Source organism: Vidua chalybeata, chromosome 1 (genome assembly GCF_026979565.1).
Source record: "Vidua chalybeata isolate OUT-0048 chromosome 1, bVidCha1 merged haplotype, whole genome shotgun sequence".
Classification (NCBI taxonomy): Eukaryota; Metazoa; Chordata; class Aves; order Passeriformes; family Viduidae; genus Vidua; species Vidua chalybeata.
The window spans coordinates 87695926-87720127 of NC_071530.1; the positions used below are offsets into that span (position 1 = coordinate 87695926).

Genomic DNA, 24202 nt, shown 5'->3' on the forward strand with positions numbered 1-24202 from the left:
AAATGCCCAAATAATCTGTTTTAGTCTTGAAGTCAATATATCTGACCTGAAAATCTGTGAATCAACATCATTATGGAAGCTCCCAAGATTGTTTTGATCAAACCAGACTCCAGGTTGGAAGACAACACTAGCTCTTCTTTTGCTGAAGCAAAGTTAGCTTTGGCTACTGAAAAAAAGTTACTTGTTCAATTTACCCAAAGTGATTTCCAACTGAAGTCTGACATAAGCAGGATAAATATGTCAAGACACAATAAACAATGGATAATCAAATTGTAATGGGGTGTAAAGGAATGTAATTATTTTTAGCTCAAATATATTAGCTGACATTCTTGCTCTGTATGAGTGGTCCTCACAACTTTCCAATAATTTGGAAGAGGGTACCTTACAATTTTTAAACCTTTTCACCAACTCAGTGAGAGTGGAAACAAACAGAGTGGTGTAAACCACATGAGTTGAATAACATTTCCTCAAAATGATAGCAAGCGATGAATTAATGAAAGGAAGGCATTCAAGAAACAGCAAAGTGTAGAATAGGAAAGCTGGTTACAAATCTTTTTCCAGTTCATGGGTGCTTCAAATTTCTCAAGACAATATCATAACCTGTGATGTAAGCCAGTCAGATACTTTCACACAAAGGAAGATTTGAAGTGATAATTTCAGCTCTTTTATTATGTTTCATTTTACAAAGCCTGTGTATCTCCTTTGGAATACCATGGTTTGTAATTTAAAGAAAGCAAAAGAGGAAGAGGTGGAGCTTTTGAAGCAATTATTTCAACAGTCTCAATCAAATTTTTGTTTGAAAAGATGTAGAGCAATTTTGTAACTAAAGCAGTTTACAATGATTTCAAAGCAAGTTATAAAAGTCACTTATACGTATGAAAAATTTTAAAATTCTAAGTCTGAATTAATGATGAAAAAATGTTTAACATGAAAAATTTCACTCAACTGTAAATAAAATGTTTGAGATACAAACAGCACCTACTCTCTAATCCAATAAAAAGATGAAAAAATTATTTTTCTTTAAATGCTGCAGATTTTCAAGTAGGAAAAAAAGTCAAGTAAACATTAAACACACCTACTCCTTTTTCAGTCATTGTAATTGCTCAGATAAACTTTATTTTTGTTTTGTATCACACCAGTAAAGTATTCCACTCACTTATGTTGCAAAATCAATACCATTTTGAAAGCAAAATTTTCTTTCCCATTATGATAACATTTTCCCATAATTTTTGTTAGGGGCTGGCCGCAGCAACTACCTTTCCCCTGATATTTATCAGGCCTCTGGGGGAGAGACAAGTACCTTTTATTGCACATTTTGAGAAGCTGCAGGTTAGCTAGGATGTAAACTGAAGTTATCCCTAAATGAAAAGGAGCTGTGGCAATGCCTCTACCCAAAGAGGTCATTAGCACAAGATGAAATGTTGGACTAGTCCTACAAACTGCAGAGCTGGAATTTTGCCCTCATTAAAACCTTGCTAGGTTACCTCTTTCCACACCAGACTAAAAATTCCACAAGAGCTTCTGTTTCATCTCCAAACAGTCTTCCTCAGTCTGAACCTGCTTAAAACTGTTGCTACTCTCTCAACAGCAGCTAGATGCAAGAAGTGCTCAGCTTGATCCACCCAGCACCTGATCTGTGTTTTAAAAATGGCAGGCTTTTAATATCACAGAAACTCTCAAAAAAAATCTCATTGATATTCCAGAAAAAGTAGCAGAATAACTTCTGTGACTGTCCTTTGATTTCTACAGCCAGAATTCTTATATGGAAAGATATGATTTTTGAAGAGAAGCCCTGTAAATTATTTAAATAGAGTGATTATGTGCAGACATCACCATTTCAAGTTTATGTCCTATATAAATTACACAGCTATATAAACTACTGTAGTCCCGTACAAAGTATACAGCTTGAGGAAAAGTGTTAAAGGATCAGTGGGACTCTAAAATGGAAAAGAAAATGTACAGTGTATTACAGTTCTTTTAGAAGGCTCTTTTCAAATGTCATTAATTCATAAGAAACCTTTTTCCTGTAACAGTACTCAACCACTACTGCATACAAATGAAGGTACTGAACCGAGACAGAGTTACTTAATGACCTGGCACCTTACATAAAAATCTGTCGCTTCCTGGTGAGAATGACAATAACAACCACGAATGTCAGCATGCAGAGGCAGGTCATCAGAAACTGCCTGTGCACTGAGAGCCCCAGCACCCTCCTGAGCCACAGCCAGCACAGTTCTCCTGAACTAGCTTCAGCCTGTTCCACAAACCTGCACAGCAACATAAATACGACCCAGAGAGCGATCCCCCCCCTCACCCCAAACCCAAGGAATCCGTTTTCTTCTCAGACCAGCAGCCAAGAAGGGGACTGAAACCAAAACTGCTCACAAAAAAAATTACCCTGTGGAACATTTCAAGTGAACACAGATGTATGCTGGTTTACCTTGAACCTTCCTTGGGTGTGGAATGCATGTGCTCATGCTGAGGGACTCAGGGTGTCCCACCTCACCTTGGTTCAGATTGCAAGGCTGAGGCTACACTGCTCCTGCACCACCCATTTGTGTGCCGTGGCTTCCTTGTTCCCTGCTTGGGTGGCTCTGGGCAGACCTCCATGCTTGTTTGAAATGTGGCAATTGGGCTATGTGGGATAAAATGATTATCCACGTCATAAACTGAATGGGATTAATTAAGTTCTCTTACCTTGGAGGATCCAGTTCAGGATTTTAAAACTAACAAAGTCTGCTAGGGGAACACACCTCCTACACTTGTCTTTAACAGGCTTTATCCTCTTTGCTTCTTTTTCTCTTTGTGTCTATTGTGTCACCTGGAACAATCCCTCTCCCTGTGTCTTCCAAAACTGATGCCAAGAGATAGAGGATAAAAACCCCATGATTACAAGGATACAGCCAGCTGCATGAAAGTTGACCTGCTTTCAGGTGCTGACTCACTGAAAAGACAAAAAAAGAGCCCCAGAGGCTGATTTTGGCTGCAGAATTCCCTTTGAGTGGGAACATGGTAGTGAAAACTTGGGAAGGATAGGCAAGAAAGAAAGGAAGGAAAAGAAAAAATATTTGATAGGTGCATTCTCTTGTATATCAAAGACACAGCCTAACAAGCTAAGCAAACACAGAAAAACACTCAAATCTTTCCTAAGCCTGAGCTCTAAGGATTTCACACATTTCTTTTCCAAAGGTCATCTGAAGTTAAGAAACAATATGTTCTTTTTCACTTTGATAAGGTAGCTTTTCTCAGAAGACAGGCTAGGTCTTCAAAACATTGTTTGGACATTTTAAAGCTACTGCCCGTATCAAATTTTCTAAATAAAGTTTTTTCTTCTTTTTAACTCCCATACCCACCTCCCTATAGATTGCAAATGTACAACCACGATCCTTGCTACACCATATGTGCTTTTCTTACTCACAAATTAAGTTCTGTTTCTTGTAAAGGAAAAAATTACACCCCCTCTATTGCCCCTACAATGAAAATTATGTGCAGTCTAGACAAAAGTACAGTGCCCCTGTGGTCCAACAGATAGATAATGATGATACAGGAACTGCTTTTCTCTCACAGCTTGGGGTAAGGTAGGAGGTCAACACCTGTAATCTAAGGTCAAATTGAGCTATAAATCCTACCCCTCCTCACAGCAACCAGGACAGTCATTATGAATTATGTGCTTTCCAAGGAGCCTAGGCACAGTTTAGGGGACACGGGACAGAGCCAAAGAAATGCACCTTGAGTGGGGTATTTCATTAGCTTGACCTCATCTGAAAGGTCTGAGTACTGCTCCTTTTTCTGTAATTTGGAGGTTAAGAATACAATTACAAATAATTCATCAGCATTTGGCTTCAGGCAGCAGGCCAAAGAGGTCTTTAAGACTCAGAATGAAGTCAAAGAACATACCTAGGTGTGCTATCTGCAATCTTTAATGCAGACTGGCATGCAAAGGCTATTCAAGAGTTCAGCTTGAAGTTATGACTTTGATCCAGAAATTACTGTGTGAGGTTCCTGCAAAAAGCTAGAGCAGTACATCCATTAACCTGTCTCTGGACTGAGGCCAGGATGATGCATATTTAGATATTTACTTTATTTTTGGAAATGTTGGTTGAAATTTTTTCAGTTGGAGAATGATTCTTTATTATCATTTTTTTAAGGTAAAGACTGAATGAGAAAAGGAGCTTTTTTAAAAGCAATTCAAATTTCTTAGGAAGAAGCCAGCATAGATAATGATTTTAGTTTACCTAGAATATTTCACAATATATTTAGAAGAAGATATTTAAATGTAATATTTCAGATTCTGTCTCACAGAGTTAACTCCATTCTGAGTTTAAGAAAATTCAAGCCTGCTTGAATTCACTGAAGTTCATGCTATGTAAGGCTAAGCACATAAGTCTTCATCAGCTTCAGTTCTGAACTTCCTGAAAGTTCTTTAGGATATATCTAGTTTTCCAGGGAACTGAAGTCTTCAGCTTGGGGAAACCAGCTGCCCATTATCATGCAGGTGACATAACAGGTAGCATGAAAGCTACTCTGACCTTCACTGGAAGTATAGTATAAAAACAGATACTGAGATGCTATTTTCACATTGAATTGTGTACAGATTAGGCAAACATCACTACGCTTTGCACCTTGCTTATTCAGTCATATTTTGAGAGCACCTGCAGAGAGCCAGAGTTCTCTGAAAAACATGGTTCAGGTCCAGACTGAGGTATGACAGCAGGATGTTAGCTCAGAGAGCAAAATATGACAATTTAAATATTAACATAGTTTATGCAGGTGAGAATGGAGAGGCAAAAGCACAAGAGTGCAGACCTTACTTTGAGAGACAGTTCTTCCTTGATGATAGACAGAAGTTATATTTTAGAAGTATCACCTGGTCACAAAAGGTGTTGGAAATTTTCCCATAAATTGAAAGGCAGGCAGACTCACAGCCCAGTGCACCTCAGAGGCACAAGCCACAGCAGGTTAATCACATTCTGACAATCTGTATGAGCAAAGCTTACTCTGCAGTAGGCATTCAGAAGAGCGCCTGAGATTACTTCTCCTGATTCATCTGCACCCTGTAAAACTTGATATCATTTAATGTTTTCCACCCTTCTTTTCTGGTGTGCAGCATCATCAAGCTCTACGAGATAACATTTAATTTTATGTTACGTGTTGAGCAGCTCCTAATGTAATTAGTCTCAATGTAATGGCGTAATTTGGTTTTGGATGGGAAGATTTACAAAGAAAATTAGAATAAATGAATGCACAAAGCACCAGCTGGTGCTTATACCTACTCCCACATAAGAAGAATATTGCTATTTGCAATCCTATGAAAGATGAGATAATTTGGATAACAAGGATCAACAAAGGGTGATGCAGCAGTTGGTCTAAACAGAAAGAAATCCACAGACAAATCCTGAACCATGTGGGATATAAAGCCTGCCAAATCTGGCAGCAACCCAAAAGCATATTTTAAGGGAAATAAATATTGCAGTGCATAAATGCAACACATGGTGCATGACAGCAAATCGTAACAGCAACAAGAACAGTAATAACTGACCAGCCAACTTGAGGGCTTCAGCTGAAGAGGGCTCCTGACAACTGAACTTATATTTACACTTTTGATCACTGTTTTGAGTAAGAGGCTGTCTAATCTACATCCTGTATTTGGTGGTTTTCAAAATTCAGATAGACAAACCCATGGCTGACTTGATTTAGAGTTGGTGACTGTTCTGCCTTGAACCCTCATAAAGTTAGTCATGAAGACTAACATGTAGGAGATTAAGAAGTTATTAGTGTTTACATGTACCAAACATATCGTATCTAAGCTTTCCTGAGCTTCATGTGAACATGAAGAAAAGTGTATATTATCAGCAAATCCTGTTGCTAGGTAATTCCTGTCTTACAAATTTTACTTCAGTTTCTTACCCAACTTGTTTAACTTTGGGCATTTTTATTAACATTTCTACTGTTGGACTTATCCCAAAATGAAAATTTACTTTGTCAAACAGGCTATGCCCAAAGACAGACAGTATTTTGCTTTGTCCTAAGTAGTACCAATGCTTAACATATGAACTATTTTGGTGTAATTCTTAACTCCGGAATTCCTTAAGCCAGTACAGCAGAATTATACCTGGGCTTGCATTCAGACATGTTTGAAGAAGAAAACAAAATAAGAAATAAGCAGACCCTTATCTTAAATACAGTCCAAATCTGTACGTGTGAACCTGCATGCACATGCACACAGGTATCCATGCTATAGGGTTATCCAGGTGGTCATAGCCAGAAAGAAAACATACTTCAAAGAGTTTTCAGGAGAAATTCATGCATAAGCACTGGGAAATTGTACAGCTGGTGCTTCTGTCTGGCAAAGCTTTGAATAAGAAAACAAATTCTCTTGATAGGGTTCTGTGGTTAGCAATATATTCCTTATATTTAATAAACTAAGCAGGCTGGCAATTAGGCAATAAATTTCTGCAAATAAAGTTCACGAGTTTATCTTTCTAGCATCCATCCCCTTACTGAGAGACAGGTGAGGTTTATAAAAAGGTGAGAAGGTGACTTTGCAATTCACATTCCCTTGATATGCTGCAGGAGAGAAACCTCTACTTCCCAAATCAGAAGGCAGGACATGCCCCTGATCAAGAGGAAAGCATGACCAGAGAGGAAAGCTGCTGACTACATTTTTCATTTTTTCTATTTTGCACAACACTTTACTTCCTTCACCATACTTCCTTCAATGTTTCTGGCAGTCAGCTGGAACCCTGATCTCTCAAGGTTAAAAGAATCAAATACAAAAAACCCTAGGTGGCAGAGACAGGGGATGAGAGGCTTATGAAAACAATAAGAACATTCAGTGATCTCAAATGTGAATTAAATTAGATATCTAATCAGCAAATTCTCCCACAACACTTCTCCCTCAACACTTCCATCTGGACACAGAGACAGCTACCTGAGTGTAAGGAATTCTCTAACACATGGGAAAATACCTCTGCTGCTTCTTCATAATCCCTTCTGGATCATTTGCCACCATGAGAGGTTCTTTTACAATACTAAAGAAGAAACTGATCTGTTGGAAAGACTTTTCTAGCTCTATTGTAAGATTAATTCCTCTTGTTGGGCTTTAAAAGAGCTGACACGATCACTTCTTCCCTTGTACACTTGGGGTCTACATCCCAAAAGAAGTACTATTAAAAATCCTGGCAAAATGACTGCCATTACAAATGGCCATACAAACACATTTTTCCTACATGCCTTAACAAAGCATGCCTCGACAAAGCATGCCTCATGATGTGAAGGGGTAACTGCAAACTAACTGTATCTCTTTTTGATTCAACACAGGCAGTATAAAAAGAAAAAAAAATTAAAAAGCAACACAAAAAAGTAAAAAAAAAAAAAAAAACCACAAAAAAACCCCAAAAAAAACCCAAAAAAAAACCAACCAAAAAAACCCCATAAATAACACTTTTTCCCCCCAGGTATTTCTTCTTCCAGAAACCAATGTTTTCTTCTGCCTTGTCCAAAATGAATACAGCCCAGCTATATAGTTACTAGTATATAGGTATAGAGTGCATACTACTTTGGTGTTGAAGAAAGTGTATGTGCTTCCAGATCTGTTACAACAGAGTCGTTATAAAGAAAGGTCTGACTCGTCTTCAGAGGATTTCTGTGTCTTATCAAGGTAACTCATGGCTCTCCTATTTAACCTGCTAGAGAAATTTCCTTCCTGTTAGCTGCTCTCATTTGACTTTGTTTGGCTGAGAACTCTGTCACATGCAGCCCAGGTGGATCCAGCTGAGGCAACTATCCAACTTCCCTGTAGCCATTGTCCAGAGCTGCAGCTCTATTACAGGTTATCAGCAAAGCAGCAGGGTCACCAAGGGGAACGTACGACTATGTTCCAACTCATAGTTCCAACTCATAGTGCCCTCTATCTCATAGTGCCCTCTATCAGTCTTACTGGGGATTAAAGAGAATGTAAGCTAGAACGCTGCAGTATGTATTAGGTTACTGAGTCATCATTTAATGTTGGAACCAGCACTTGAAACAGTCTGGAAGGAAAAAAAAATCCCATCCAGAGGAGGAAAACTTGTAGAAACATGCAGGACGGCTCTCCAGAAGCAGAGAGCAAGAGAGGACTGTAGTCTGCTGTGATCCCACATCCTCCTGCAGCTTAATCTGGTGTGTAGAGGTTACCTATTAACAGCTAGATCAGGAGATGACCTTGCAATTCCAGCCTGTGCACCAAATGACAGAGCAAATTTAACAAGGTTTCCCCTCCTGAAAACCGAAAAATTAGTGCTATTTCAGCTTCAGCTCTGATTCCCCCTTCCTCATGTTTAAAATTACTTACATAAAGAAGTGTTTGGAGTTTGCCAGAAGACATGGAAAACAGGTGGATAAACTGTCTGATACATGACAACTTTGCATAAGTACAACATTATCCTGGGGCTATGCCTAAGAAAATGACTGGACACTGACTCGTAGGAAAAGTGGCTATACCACACAGACATATGAGTAATTACTAGTTGAACCAGAACTAATTCTACAAAGAGCTATAGCAATTGTTAGCCAAATTGAGTCTGTCGTGGCAGATGCTAAAATAATTGCTATGGGAGATTACAGGCCATATCCAAGCAGTTAATTCATTAAAAGTGCAATATTCAGAATGGCAATGGAAGAACAGACAAAATGGTAGCAAAGAGAGCACAGTTTTTTTAATCAAACAAGCACTATTGCCCTCCTCTGTCACCCTCTAGTTCCCTATTAATATGAACAATTTATGCTTCAGTTACTGCTCAAAACTACATATGTTTGCTTACTGGCAGGCCTGAACGAATTTCCCTGTGTCTTGGGTTTGAAAAAAAAAAAGAATTTTGTAGTGTTTTGTACAGTTATCAGTGTGAAAAATACACAAAGTCATTGTCCCTGCTATAAATTCCTCACATGAAAAGAGTGGAGTATTGTTAAAAAGCTGTGACAGCTACATGTTTCAACGGGCAAGATATTTCATCAATAAGAGTCCCCAAAGATTCACAGAGGTGTTGTTTACATAAATGTCTCCATGAATACTTGCAAGGAAAAAATAGATATTCTACATGGAAGGGTTTTTTACCAAGGCTTGTTTTGCTTGCCTTCACTAAAGAGAAGAGAAAAGCTCCCAGACAATTTGTCTCCCAGTATGAACTAACCCTTGGCTCTACTCAGATGCAATTCCTAGCAGAGCAAAGGCTCATTTACGTCCATCAAATTCCACAAGATAGAGGTTATAGAGAATGTTATTGGCAAATAGATCACATGCTGGCTGGCTGCAAAGGTGCATATAGCCCTGCAGAAAGGGTAGCTGCTTGAAGGAGAAAGAAAATGGTTAGACACTGGATTTATTTTGCATTTTTCTCTTAGTTTTGAATGCAGGCTGTTAAAATTGGTCTATCCCTGAGCATTGATTACTTGTATATGTGCACCTTGAGGACACAGCAATAAAAGAATACATTTCATTTGGTACAACTCACTGTAGAGGAAATGATGCTTGACATAACACAGATAAAAATAAATATTAGATAAATATACACCAGAACGCTGCATACGAAGAACTCCAAAGTGACTTTTACAATTTTATAAGCTTGGATGCGTGTGAAAGAAACCAGTGAAATCTGCTTTGCAGCCAGGTTACCAACCTGACCTCATGCTGAATAGTACTTTACTAAAAAGCACTTTACAAAGCACACCACTCATTTACAGTTCAACATGATGCAGCAGGAAAAGACCTATTCCAAAATGTGAAGTAAAAAGGCTTTTCTATGGATGTTATGCAGAAGTTCAGCAGAAGTGATTAAGGAAAACAAGTCTGTAGCCACATTCGCAGTCACACAGGGATATACAAATTAGGTCCTCCTGAACTGCTTCTGGAAGTGACAGCAAACCAACAAAGTGCTGTGGCAGAGACAACATATGAAACTCATTTCAATTAAACAAAGAAATAGGTGACTGTGCAATGTATGTAATGAGTTTTATTAAGAAAGGAAAGAATTTCTCAAGAAAGTTTTGTTCAGGTCTAAGAAGAGCAACGGCACAGAGGAAAAATGGGTGATTCTAAATATCAAACAGATTTTACAGCCTCTTGGACAAACAAATGAGAAAATCATGGCCTATCAGGTGAGACATTTCAGCTCCTCAGGGTATCCCAAGATAAGAGACTGGGAAACTGGGAATAACAGCTGCACTGCAAGCAAGCCAGGAGTTGCCATGGGAGGCAATAGCATTGCCTCTCGTGTCTCCTCCTGCCTCAGCACCACAAACCATCCCCACCATTCTTCTCTAGGTAGCTGCTTTCATTAAGCAAACACAGCAACTCTGCTAGCCCAGTCTGGTCAGAAAGGAATTTCTGAATGAAGTGGTTTTTGAAGGCTAGTGCAGATTCCCTACATTGTAGGGAAAAGACACATTTGAAAAAAAAGGTTGACAATTTTTCCCAACTATAACCGCTAATTTTTGAGTTCAGAATGACTTAGTTTTTCAAATATAACTCAACTAGATTTTTCTATAAGGTGATTGAAGGTCTGTTTTCTATTGCAAGAATCACCACCCAAAAGTTATAAAATAAAATAATGAGATTATTAGTACTCCAGCACATATGCATATTTCATATACATGAACATATAAAAAACAGATACACTGGTGTAATTAGCTGATTAACAGCTGTGCTGTGAATCCACAATATTTTTCCCTCAAACTCTCCCCTCAGATTTCAACACTGAAGATGTCCAAAGTGATGGAACTACCAGACAAATAGAGGCAGGCGATTTCCAAATGCTCCTGCTGTAGCCTCTTCTCTAATCACCTGTTGGAAGACAGCATACTGTGCCACTCAAATAACGTTTACAATTAATATGCCTCTTCAAAATGGCCACTCCAATAAAGAAAGACTATTATCCTCTATCAACAGAAGAAAAGTACAATCAAAAGTAGTCACTACTGTCAGCAAATGAGCCATTTTCCTGAAGACTGTATACTAAATGCCTCTTCTTCTGGAAAGAAAAGACCTTGCACAAATCAGGAAAATGCAGACACAGGAATATTCCAGTTTGGATACCTAGCATGTTTCTGATAGAAAAGTTATGAAAACGGACTTATTTTTATATAAGCTTTTCTAAGATTGTCACTAGACCTGATTTCTTACCCAGAGCTTTTGTCATTTATTCAAATAGATACACTCAGTCTGATCTTTAAAGCTGAGTTTTTATCAATTCTTAAAATGTATCTGATATGTATGCATAAAATAAGCACTGTTTTGACAGCCACCTTCTCCTCAGGTCATTGCATGGTGAACTTTACACAGCGACCTGGAGATGAGCAAATTGAACTGTAACAACAAGTTGAAATAATGTTGGGGAAATGCCTCATTACATCATACATTAATTTTTTGCTTCCCCTACAGACAAGAAGCAACAGACCTTACATTAGGGTCCTGCAGACTGGAGGTCTTACTGGGATTTACAAAAGAGGTCTCTTCTTTCACAGCCTGTTAAAAGAAGGAGCCAAAGTTTAGTACAAAGTCCATGCACTTAGGATAATACAACTGTTTATTAAAAAAATATTCCTGTAAGCACCTCAGAACACTGCAGTACCCAAAATGCCTATTCTGTCCAGATTTAAAAGACATGATCTTTTTGGGTTTTCATCTCCTACAGCTAAGATTCACTGTGATGAGCAACAATGTACAATGTGGAGGGAAATAATGTAAGGAAGAGATTGGTACTGGAGGAAAAAGAAAAGAACACTGACATTTACAGCTCCTCCAGAAAGCACTTGAGCAGAAATCATACAAAATCTACACAGACAAGCATACTGTAATTGAGCTGTCCTTTCAACTGGAGTAGAATAAATATTTATTCTGAAATAATGATGCCAACTTTTCATTCAGTTTTTGGAAACCTAACTGAAAAATGTGATCCCCTTCATATATTCACACTGTATGCACAATTCACAGAAAATCTCACCCACTACTGCTCTCTGCTAAATTACAGAGTCCTGTCTCTCATATGCCATTCTCATCTGTCGATTTGAAAATAACTTAAATGGAAATGGCTTAATTACCTAGGAGATGCCCAATCTGGGCAGGTGTTGATACTATTCATCTGAGATACAGAATTCCCAATCCATGTGTAAATGCCAGTATGAAGATACTACAAAAAAAAAAAAACCTGACTACAGAGACGAGAGTATTTCCAAATCAGTCAGGGACTTCTCAGACTGTGACATTTGCACCCGCTACATGAACAGAAAGGTACTGAAATAGTCCCATAACAGAGTAGTTTTTCAGTGTTCAGTATCTGAACCACAGTAATTTGAGGCTATAGGTCCAGATCAAATTAAATTAAATGTGTCACTCTAATCCTCTTAAAAAAGGATGAAAAAGATTTCTTCAAATCCATCAAATCCAAATCAAAGAATTTTACAGACATGTAAAAATGTTGTAATATTACATAAGACCTTCCATTCAATAAAAATTGATATATTCCGTTTGTGGATACTCATAAGAAAAGGAAACAAAATCAAAGCTGAGTTTCTTCTATACCTTAGTGATGAACTAAAATAAAAATATCAGAAGGGATACTCAGTGCTTGGGGAAATCATCCAAGCTGTTTGTTTTCCCCTTGTGCTAGAGGCAACAGAACCCTCATTGCCACTTCCTAGATCTTTATATACCAGATCATCAGCCATGGTGGGAAGGAACTGTTACAGCTTATACACAATTAACTGTATGGGCAATTAAACTGCAACCACTGGGAGCCTGACAGAAAGTGAACTCTGTTCTGGGTCTTCTCCAGCCCAGGCAAGTACCTGAAGTGATGGGTTAGAGGGCATTTTGATACAAGTCCTTTAGTAGGACGTTCATCCCTTCCTATTGGAATTGTTGAACTTTATATGTTGATACCAAAGCCCCCATCTGCAGAGAGGGGACCCTCTGACCCTCATCAGCAGGTTTATCCCTCTCCTAGGGGGCTAGTTTACACAGAGGAAGATGGTTTACAGCTAGAGTACTTGGAGGAGAACAGGATCAACAGTAGTTACTGGAGAAGCTCCACTCCAATGTAGTGCCCTTACATATTTGGGGTTAATCTCCCTCAGGCAGAGGTTTCTTCAGTCCTGCACAAACACTCCAGAAATAAAGGAATCAGATAAATGTGGGACATAATCACAACACCGCTATAATTGTAACTCAGCCACCAAATGTTTTGCTGCTAAGGTTTTCAGTGAATTAGTGTCACATCATAAACCATTTGGGGACCAGGAGTGCAATTTTAAAATTTTAATAAACTTGTAGCTTTAAGAAATTCAGCTCAGCTTTAGAAAACATTTTTTACTAGTCTTCTAGTGGCTGTGTCTAGCATAATGTTTATTTAAAATCTATTGATTTCTTGAAAGAAAAGAAAAAAAAATAAGGACTTGAGAGAAAGCATTGAAAATCATTCTTTGTTGGCATAGATGAGCAGTGGAAGCAATATTTCTTTGTTCTGCAGAAATTACAATACTTTTTATAAAGCTGTTTGGTTTCTGAAATCTGTAAATATGGATCCATCTGTCAGAAACCTAATACAAGGTCTCTTCTTCCACACTGATGTCTTAGCAACATTTTATTGTTAAGACTGTCAAGCTAGCTGCTTATTATGTGTCAAATTGGTTACTTTTTAAAACTATAAATTTTATTTCATTCCATTTTCACCAAATTAATTGATCTGCATTTTAAGATGTACTTGAACACAACAATAGAAAAGAGATTACAGATATCAAGAATGTAATGCAGGGGTTGTGACCAGCAATGAAATTATTAAAATTCCACCTACTTAAATGCAATAAGCCATGGATCTCATTAGCCAGCTGAGAGGGCTTTACTGTGTTAGACCCTTGGTTGCTTCTCAGCTCTGTGACTGCATTATTTCTCTCTTTTGTCTTCTCTCCATTGGAAGGCTAAGCCTGCATCTCAGGAAGTCATATGTTCCTAAGCAGTATGACCAGCATCCTCCATCAATGAGGAATTTCTTTTGGTACTAATTTTTCTCCATTATTACTCATGTTTTAGAGATCAGAAAATACTCCTGTACCCACAAATAAGCACTGCAGACCAGCAAGCAAGTAATCCCACTCTAAATTGTAAGGAGAGAGGGAGCATGCAAAGAACTGGGGAGCCTGAACAGCCTCAGGTGATGACGCCTGCCCTCAGGGTGCCATGGGTGTGCATTGGCAGGTACAGGTTAACAAGGATGGGCTCATTCTTCTTACCTTATGCCTCTCCTCCCTGTCTGTGGATGAACAGACATAGGAAAATGTTATACTTGCAAACCCTTCTGCAAAGGGCTTCAGCTGTCAGAAAGTGTACCACCCCTGCTTCACTTGGGGGCTTATTGGCTTTTGGGTTGTTTGTTTCAGAACGAGGTCAGTAAGTCATCAACTGGCAGCCTGTTGCTTTTATTTTTCTTCTTAACACTGCAAATCACATTCACTAATCACAGAAGGGCTTTCTCAGCCTTACTGAAAAGACATGACTGGAGAACAAGGGTTCTGCTTGTTGATAGCCCTTGCAATGTAATTCCCAGATGGTTTGCCTTCATTTGAAAACAAGTGCACCTGCTGGGGCCAGGATTTGGGTTTCCATTGCAAGATGCCTTCCAGCAATGGAGAAAGGGGGTTTAGCCAAGGGTAGCAGGAGGTGCCTGGTAGGGAATGTATACATAGAGCTGGGCAGAGGCTCTCACCCACTGAAAGCCCAGCACTGAGCTGTGTAAAAAAGACAGAGGCAGAAGTAAACATGGAGCTGCTTAGATCATAACTAAGGCAGATTCTCTCCTCCCACAGAGGCTGCTACTCTGAGGGAGAGATTTCAGGGCATAGCCTACCTGGAAGCCCAATTTATACAGAAGCAGATTCATTTAATAATTACCCAAAAAGAAACAAGCTACTCTTCTGGCTACCAGACTGCAAACCAAATTAAAAGTTGATCCATATAATCCATCCACACAATGCCATGCTCTTTTTTTATCTGCATCAGGCCCAGAGGAAAAGAAAAATCATTAATGTTCTGTTTTCTTATGCCATAAACTTTCTGGATGATATTAGAAACAAAGAATTACTTTATCATTTTAAGCATTACTTTATACTATTTAGGGACAAGAAACATAACTGGGCAGCAATGCCACTGTACAGGCTCTCTTCACAGATGATTGCTAAGAAACAGTTTCACCAAAGGATGAAAAGGGGAGAAAAGTAACTAAATTTTGCCCACAGCTCACTGAGCCATCTATCTATGGGCATCTGGGAGTTTTCAGACTGCTTTTCAGTCAACTCCTGAGCAGTGCTAATCCCTGCTGCTGCCTTGACAGCCAGGTCCTTTGGAGCCTTAGAGAGGGAGTGGATGCTCCAGGGATGCTACACCAGCTGAGCTTTCTAGAGGAGGTGGGAACACTTTCTGGCCCATGAGAGTAATCCCATGCATGAATTCATAAGCCCTGGTGGCTGGATTTGCCTAGTGAACAGCAGCTCCTTTGATTTTCTTCTGAAGAAAGAGTTAGCGCCAGGGTAATGGAAGACAGAATCTTAAAATGGGAATTGGTTGCACCAAGCATGTACCAAGAGGGAAAATACAGTAAAGACAGAAGTTTGGGAGCAGCTTTCTGTGATTTTTGCCAGTGGGGCACTGTGCAAGGCACAGTGTTCTTCATACCTCAAGCAAGCACCATGGGGAGCTAGTGTCATCTGTGTCTCTCCTCCTTCACAAGGGGAATTGCTGCGGCTCTCAGCTCTACTGATCCAAAATAGGAGCACCTTGGATAAGCAAAAAAATTGCATGAAGAATCAGATCACTGCAGCCGAGGCGAGAGTGCCAGGTTCTCATCTGATAAGGGTCTAGAAAGACAAGGGTCTAGAAGGCTCATAGGAAACCGATGATGGCAATTTCACAAAGTTCTCAGTTGCAGAAAGGAAGGGAGAGCAACACAGCTTTCACATGTTTGGAGATCTTCAAAGGTAAGGAAGGAATGACTCTCACTGCCTAGAAATACTTCTCTATCTTGGCTCTTTCTGAATCTGTAATGATGGTAAGGAGGCCTGAATCATATTTGATTTTTCAGCTCTTTATCAACAATTTAATCTTTTGTCAGCTATGCCAAATGTTGGCTGATCTCATTAGATAATACAGGCTAAGGAACATGTCATCAGGAAGAATGTTCTGCCAAGGTAAACCTACCTTGGTGATTTAATATGTCAAATGCAACTTTTCAGGCAGAAAAGCATGATGTTTATGTCTCTTGGGAACAGACTACTCTAGTTTTTTTCCCTTCTGAACAAGGCCTGGCACCATGGGCTATGGCGGGGCTCTTACACATCAAAGCAATTAACAGTACTTGTCTCATCATGTCCTGGCACGTGGAGTCATGCCAGAGAGGAGACAGAACTAACATATCCATGGCTCTGGGAGTCTTGTGACACCACTGCCACATTTCCCTCCACTATCCCAGGGAATAAACTGAAGATCTCATCAGTTCCCATATTCTGTTTATATAAATCTTCATTCCCCTTCTATGCCTCCAGCAAGGCTGCCACATCACTTCCTCAATTCCTTCCCTGATATTGAGGTATCATTGCTGACACACTTTCAATGAGCTGCCATGTATCATATATTTGTCATACACAATCAAAATCTTGTATTCTTATACCTGTGGAACCATCAAATTCCTGTAGCCTCACTTTTTAAATTGAGCAAACCTGTTTCGACATAGCAACTGAACACAGAGAATTTGAAGCTGAGCCATTTTTAAATTCCATTGTTATGAACAATTATAACTGATGCGATGTTGCACTTGCTGCTGTTCCAGTTGAGAGTCCCAGAGCAGTTGCTTCTTTTTACCTAGCCTGAAACTTGACAGTGAGGTTATTGCTCATCCAAGTGGGTGACTAACAGCAACAGCTTTAGCAAGGAAGGCACAGTGTACATAAGGAGCTGTGGAAGCTTCCCCCACAGCCTGAACACCTCAGCTGTGACCTGTTAGGCTCACATAATTTCAGTTGTGATCTCTGTGCAAAGACTGTCAAATTGTGCAGTAGCTTGGTGCTGTGAATAAGGACGGATGGAGAGAGGGAGGAAAGGAGGAGAGGGAAGCAAACAGCAACTAATTCATGATGGAAGGAGCCTGAAATGTTGGAAAAGCTGATCCTTTCAAGGTACTTAAGTCAACATCTAGTGAAAGCTGAGAATTCCTCTGGGTTTGTTTAAGTCCTATTATAAGAAAGATCGCATATGATTATAAATCCTCAAGTGTCTTCCCCTCACCTACTCTATTTTCATTCATGACCTGATTAGGGCTTGAATCCAGATCTTCTTAAGTGAATAAAGCTCCAAAGACCCAGCTTACATAAAGACAGGGAATTTCTTTCTAGAAATACATGGCAAAAGCAACTGGACTTCGAAGATGACAAGTCCTTACACTTGACTCTTTCCTTAAAGGAGGCACAACACTAAAAGTGAAAAAGAATCATCAAAAATGTAGCCAAGACAGACTGGCACTTATGCACCTTTTCTACCATAAATAATGCATAGATGCCAGTCTCATTTACATTGCAGCCATGGCTTGCATCTATGTAGAGAGCACAGGATGACACCGGTATCCTGCATGACCTGAGGTATTTTCTGTACTACAGACCTGTCCTTTCCTCAAGACAACTCTAAACAACACAGACAACCTGCACTTATTTGTGCACATATTTGCAATACTTAAGGCAAAACTACATGATATTTAGCCTGTACTTGTTTCTAGGAAAGGGAGAAAAAAGAGAGATGGCTATCGACCTGGCCTAAAAATTTACATGTGTATAGGCTTGTCAGGAAAGTTAGAGTATGAAAGGAGTTAGAGGACTGAACGTCCCTTTGTTCAGCCTAAATGTCTCTTTGTTTACTGAGAACCAAGGCAGGGGAATCAGTGGCTTGAGAACCCAAACCTGGCTGATTGAAGATACCTCTCCCTGGCCAAGACTTTCCATTGGGGTTGAAAAGGGAGAAATAAATGGGATTTTGTATGCTCTTTTGTAAGGACCCTGCAGCTCCAAATCACCTTTTCTCACCACTTTTTTTTTTTTTTCTCAGCAAACTGAGAAAAATGTAGCTCAGTAGTAATGTTACCTCCATTTGTCTTCTATGAGCTGCACTGCAAAAATGTACCTGCAGAATGAGCTTGGCCTTCCCTTGTCTGCAGATAAGAGGAAGATGTGAGTGATGCAAAAATCAGCTGCAGTAGAAATCTGTGAGAAAAGGGATCCTTCCCTGTGCTAACCTGCTGGACACACATCAACCCAAGGATTTAGGAAAGCCTGGGTAACAGGTGCAGAATACAGACACCACTTGTGGATGACAAACTGCTAGAACACTGCCTGCCAAAATAAAAAGCCCTGCTGAGATAGCTGTACATTTGCTCAGGACCCTGTGCTTAATTTTAAGGATAATTAGGATTTGCCCAAAGCCAAAATGGATAGAAATAGCAACTGAAACCTTCAAGTGTCTTTCCTTCATCACTTAGGCCGTGAACTTTTTGGCAAAAGGGACTCTGTGATACCAACAAGTCATGTCTGCTCAATCACAGCATATCAGCACGGATTCATGCAAGCTGCAAAGGGGTTTTAAATGCTAGGGAGAGCTGGTCTTTTGTATTCTGACAGCTCCTTACTGCTGCTTTATACGAGTACCTCTCAAATGAAGAGCCTGGAATATATGCAAAAAAAAAATATTATATGTCAGTTGCTTCACAGTGTTTAGGGCTCCCCTGGAGCTTAATTATGTGGGCACTGTGACATGTAGTCTGTCAGCTAAAAGGTGGCAGATCCCTGTGACACAGTTTGAGAGGTGTGTTGTGAAACATTACTCATTTGCTCTCGCCCTACAGGTAACTGTATGGCATGCCCTGTGCAAACCACAGGTTCCCCCAGCTGCGGTGTCCATGGCAGTAAGCTCCTAGATCCAGCTTCCAGCATCCCTGTGCACACTGCAGTTTGATTCTGCATTTAGATGAGTAGCACATAAATATTCCCGTCTTCACCAAATAAGAAAAAAAAAAAACAACCCTCACTCATGTTAGTTTTCTTCTGCTCTATAACTCTAAACCATAAGGAGGGCTAAGTGATCAGCACCATAACCTTACAATTTTTTTGTCTCTAACTCAGGGCTATAACTGTGGGAGATGTATTGTTCCCTAGGAATGTGATAAGCTCTTCAATTCTGAAATGAAAAGCACAGAGATCATATTCCAGGATATATTTTCAAATGTCTAGCAACATTTCCCCTGGTTTCATTTTTTAAATCGTAAGCACTGGAATCATTCACTTCTAAGCTCTCTTGTGTTGGTGCCTTGTTGCCATAAAAAAAAAAAATTCTGTCCCAACTTTTATTTTCCATTTGCAAATATTTACTCCATTCTCCGAATCAACAGGGAACAGCTTCTTCTTCTACTACATGCAGAAGGTGCTTTCATAAACTTGTCACATCCTGATGTTACTAGCATATGGTATTGAAAATATTCCTACTGGTTGAAGGAAGAGCTGTTACAAATACTTCAAGCAACAGTTTGTTAATTTTGGATACAATCCTACAGTGCACCAATATTATTCTCATGCTTTTAAACCTAACCATATAATGAAGATGCTCCATGAAGTTTCAAAAAGAACGAATTAGACCATAGATTTTTTGGGGGCCCTTAGAAGAACATTTCCTTTCAAACACCAATGTGCATAAAACAGAGTGTTTCTTTTTTCTTCCTTTTACAAACTAGAGGAGCAAATCCTCCTTTTTTTTCCCTTCTTCTTTTTTTATTTTTTGTGCTATTATGAAATATGGGAATAACTGTGCTCTACATGAGGAAAAAGAAGGCTGCCTTGCTTTACAACTCGAGGAATACAGGCTGTGCCATACAGACCCTAGATATACCTCTTGCTCTGGCTGCCTAGTAAATTGAAATATGACAGTACAAAAAAGAAGAGATGAGAAAGTGGAGTGTTAAGAATAAGGCCAGAAGGCAAGACTTCTCAGGGATATAATATGGAACTGGCATCAAAAGATAGAATTGGGCAAAGGATAACATCATTACTCCTCCATATACACTAAGCAGCAAGATATGTCAGATGTGGTCAAAGAGGGGCAGGATCACAGCCCTAGGGGAATATATGGAGTTAAATAGTTGTCTTCCATGAACAAAATTATTCCTTATCTGCTCCCTCGAAAAAGAATGCTGTGTCTCTCAGCAGTGTAATTCCATCCCAGCTCACTTTTCCCAGAAGATGACTGAACTGCCACGAGGAAATGGCTTAGCTATTGGTATTCAGCTAGTTGTCAGGGGGGTTGGGGGCAGGTAGAGAAGATAACCTGTGGGTTTATGGTATCTAATACAGTGGTTTATCAGGTCCTCCTGTAGCTGCCTTCCCTTCTCACACATTCTAGATGACAAATGTTGTGTTTCCACCGGTTCCTTCACCATGACCATTTTCCCTACCCTTTTCAGTGCTTGTGTAGCCACAGCTTCTTATTGTAACAGCTGATCACTGCCTGCTCTCTGCCTGCTTATTTTTGCAATGTATCTGATTTTTTATAATTGACAGGAGGGGAGCTCAAGTGCAGAAGAACTCATCCCTAGTTACACAGGCAATTTTGTGGCTAAGCAGATAGTAGAATGAGGATTTCTAAGTTTAAGGTGACTTCCTATTTTACTGGCTATAAATCTTAAGCCACACTTTGTTAGCAGTGAAAGTTTCAGGGATTTCAAACTGAACCTTATGCCATTATTTTTCCACAATAAATACTATATTGCAACAGTCTTCTTTACCTTCCTTCCTCTGAAATAGGAAGATTTTCTCACTGAGGCCAAGTCCACAGACATCTAAATCCAATTTCATTTTTAAAGCCTTGTGAAAAACAACACAGGCAAGAAGGAAAAGAGGAATGCTCAATTTGCTTTGAAAGTTATTTACAACACAGCAACAGTTAAAGAATATGGTTATGGCAGAAAAAGCAACCCAGGATGCTTTCTCTTGGAAAGCCTCAGACTGAAAAATTAAGGCGGAGCAGGTCAATTGAGAGATGCATACGTTAAGCACATTTCCTATCTTGCCTTAATAATGTATTCTGAATGCAGCAGCACACACTGCTTCCAGCCTTTAACTATCCAGTCAAACATGACCATTAAGCATATTCAAGAGAAAATACAAATATGAGAAGTATACCATGACATCCTGTAGAAAAAACACACAGGAAAAACAGATGGTAAACCCAAGGGCAAAAATATGCTGCATAAAACACAGTTGATACCACACAGAGTTCAGAGAGGTCAACTGCTTTAAGCAAAAACGAAAAGAAAAAAAATCACCCAAACAACTCCTTTCTCCTTATGCTACCAGGTTTCTGCTATTGAAATCTAAGGCAGTCACAATAACCAAATTTTGATGCTTCCTTAGATCTAACTAGACCAGATGTAATGTAGCTCTCAAATGAAAGATCTGCCAGGGAACAACAAATACACACAGCTAATTGTTAACAAAGTCCTTTGCAGGGCAAGTCGACCTGGTGAAAAGAAACAAAGCAATGGAAATACCAACATAATTTGTATTCAAAGAGAATAGTGTGCTCAAGGATACCACAGGAACTTGGGCTAACATTATAACAATCTTTCTACCTCTATTTTTCTTCCTAAAACCTTGTATTTGTCGTTATTTTGTGGCAACGATGGCATTATCTTTTGTCCACAAAAATCACACATTTTAGATTCCAACTTCTGACCAGGAAAATAACTTTTTACAGTCATGCTATTTAGCATCAGTTTTCAGTTGTATGGCAATATTAAAAGAGTATTTTTGAAACAGGATGTACCTAATGTAAACATTAACCAAACAGTGAAAATAGAAGCTTAAAACTTAGTTAAAAGCACACAAACAAGTAGGAAAGCAAAAGACTAGCTAATATTTCACACTCAGGCATCTAAAGCTCATCCCCTGAAATAAAGGTTGAATTTGGATATATAGATATTATCATTAGAACAATCTTAACCCCAGTTTCCATGAGTAGTGGGTAGCCTCAGAAAACTCCAGAGGTCACTCTTTCTAAGCTACAAAGTAACTAAAAGTTACAGTGACAAAACAGAGATTTCCTGAGGCCATCTTTCCTATTTTCTCAGCCTCTCCTGGCTGTATTAATCATGCCAGTTAGGATAAATTTCCTACTTCCACCATATCAATCATTTTGAGTTACCTGAAGAGAATGCTAGAATAGCTAGAGAATACTATGTCACTGTGCATACTTGACTAAAAAATTAGGGGCTTCCTCAGGAGGAATGATGGGATTTTTGAAAACTGGTGAAAGCTATGCAAAAACTAAAAGAGCAGAGTATTAAACACAGATTACCTGGGCACCTACTCTAAAAGCAGCTTCCACCTGTGCTTTGAGGATGTTGCACTTCAAATGGTCAGGTACAGATGAAGGTGACACAGGGGCATGAAGAGTCTTTTCTGATACCTTCTTGTCTTCAGCCTGTATTTATTAAAAAAACAGTGACATACATTAGAAAGATAAGTTCATAAAATTATCAAAGGTTAAATTTTTACTTGTAATAATTTGATTCAGCAATACTGGCTAAAACTTCCATATTCATACCCTGATAGATACATCTTAGAAGTTTTTTAAATATTTAATGATTTGATACTATGTTCAATACAAGAATAGCCCCAGGGAAGCCTGAGCAATAGAAGCAAGAAAATGATGTGGAATGAAGATACATTAAAAAAGCCCAGCCAGGCCTTGGAGTGGTTATTCAAACCCGTAATCACACTGAGAAAACAAAACATTGTCTCAAAATATCCCACAGAAGGCAGAAGAGCAAAGAGCACAACTATAGTGAACACTGGCTTTTTACACCACCCTTAAAATGCAAAGCTTTGCAAGTTTAACCAGAGAAATGTGAAGGAATCTCCACTTAATTGCAAGCCAAGCAAAATCTCCTTCATCAGAAGGAAAAGAAAAATCAAAAAACTTTAAACATTGCTGATGCCGTTTCCACCTGATATCAATCCTTTACCTATGCAGTGATCTGAATCAGAAATTTTGGCTGCAGGATAGCTAGTGTAGTGCCCTGGTCAAACATGACCTAAAGGTTTTGTACCTTGAACAAACTACATCCAGCAGAAATGCCAGAAATGCCACATGAATAAACTTCCCATGCAGAAAAGGAAAACAAAAAGAAAGACAATGTAAGACTAATGTATCAACAAAGAGAGTATGATGAGACCAGGATTGCAAACATGAACTCTTCAACAATCAAGCTGTAATATGCCACATATTTTAGAGAATAATTGGGCAATGGCATAACAGCCATTGTAAACTTCTCTATTCTTCCTGGAAGTGACACCTGAATTACAGATGAGTAAGAGCCTAGATTGTGCATTCATTTTCTGCTGTCATAGCTGAGAAGGGTGAGTGGTTGTATATACCCAGACAGAACAGATATGCAATGCTGTCATTCAGATTTCAGCCAAAACAGGTACAATGCATCAGAACACCAGGTCCAGTGATCCTTGAAGTTCACCTCTGCCAAGTGTTTAAAGACAGAACCAATCTTTTTTTTTTTTTTGCTACTGAAATTACCATATGATTATCCCTTTAACTTCAAAATCTGTCTCCTTTATCCTTCATTCTGCCCTCCCTCATGGCATGCCACTGATGGTAACTACAATCTTACTGACTCTTCTCAGGTCCTCAAGCAAGCACAGACAAATGGGAATATCAAGATTCGGGGAACGCTTTCTGCAAGTGGAGCAAGTCACTCCAAAAGCAATTGTGTTGCCTGAGGAAACTGTTCAGCAAACACTGGGGAGGAAAAGAGCCAGACCTTAGCAGAACTCTGTTGAGTCTGCAAGACATTTATGTAGAAGCAAGGTTGGTCTAGCAACCTTCTGCATCCAAAATTCCATAGCTGCCGGGTGTGATTTTGAACAACTGTCTGTTAAAGGACTGCTTGTCATGAGATTTTTTTTTTCTCCGCCAAATTCCTAATAATTCTTACATGTTTATTTGTCAAGCTACATTCACTTTTTTTAGAGGAAGATATATTTGGACTTCCCATTCTTCCCAGTCTTCTCCTAAGGGAAAAAGAAAATACATAAAATGAAAAGTGACAGTGTCTAGCTGGAGCAACTTATGGAA

At 39.2% G+C, this 24202-nt stretch overlaps 1 protein-coding gene across 2 annotated transcripts in view; it reads right to left on the reverse strand.

The window, feature by feature from the left end:
- Positions 1 to 24202, reverse strand: part of EPB41L4B (erythrocyte membrane protein band 4.1 like 4B) — a 164099-nt gene that overhangs the window by 30341 nt on the left and 109556 nt on the right. For both annotated transcript variants that reach the window (XM_053958232.1, XM_053958223.1), the window contains exons 18-19: positions 22409 to 22534; positions 11433 to 11500 (exon numbers count right to left, since the gene is read on the reverse strand). In XM_053958232.1, the coding sequence (XP_053814207.1) occupies positions 11433 to 11500; positions 22409 to 22534 (194 nt within the window). The remainder of the gene's footprint in view (positions 1 to 11432; positions 11501 to 22408; positions 22535 to 24202) is intronic.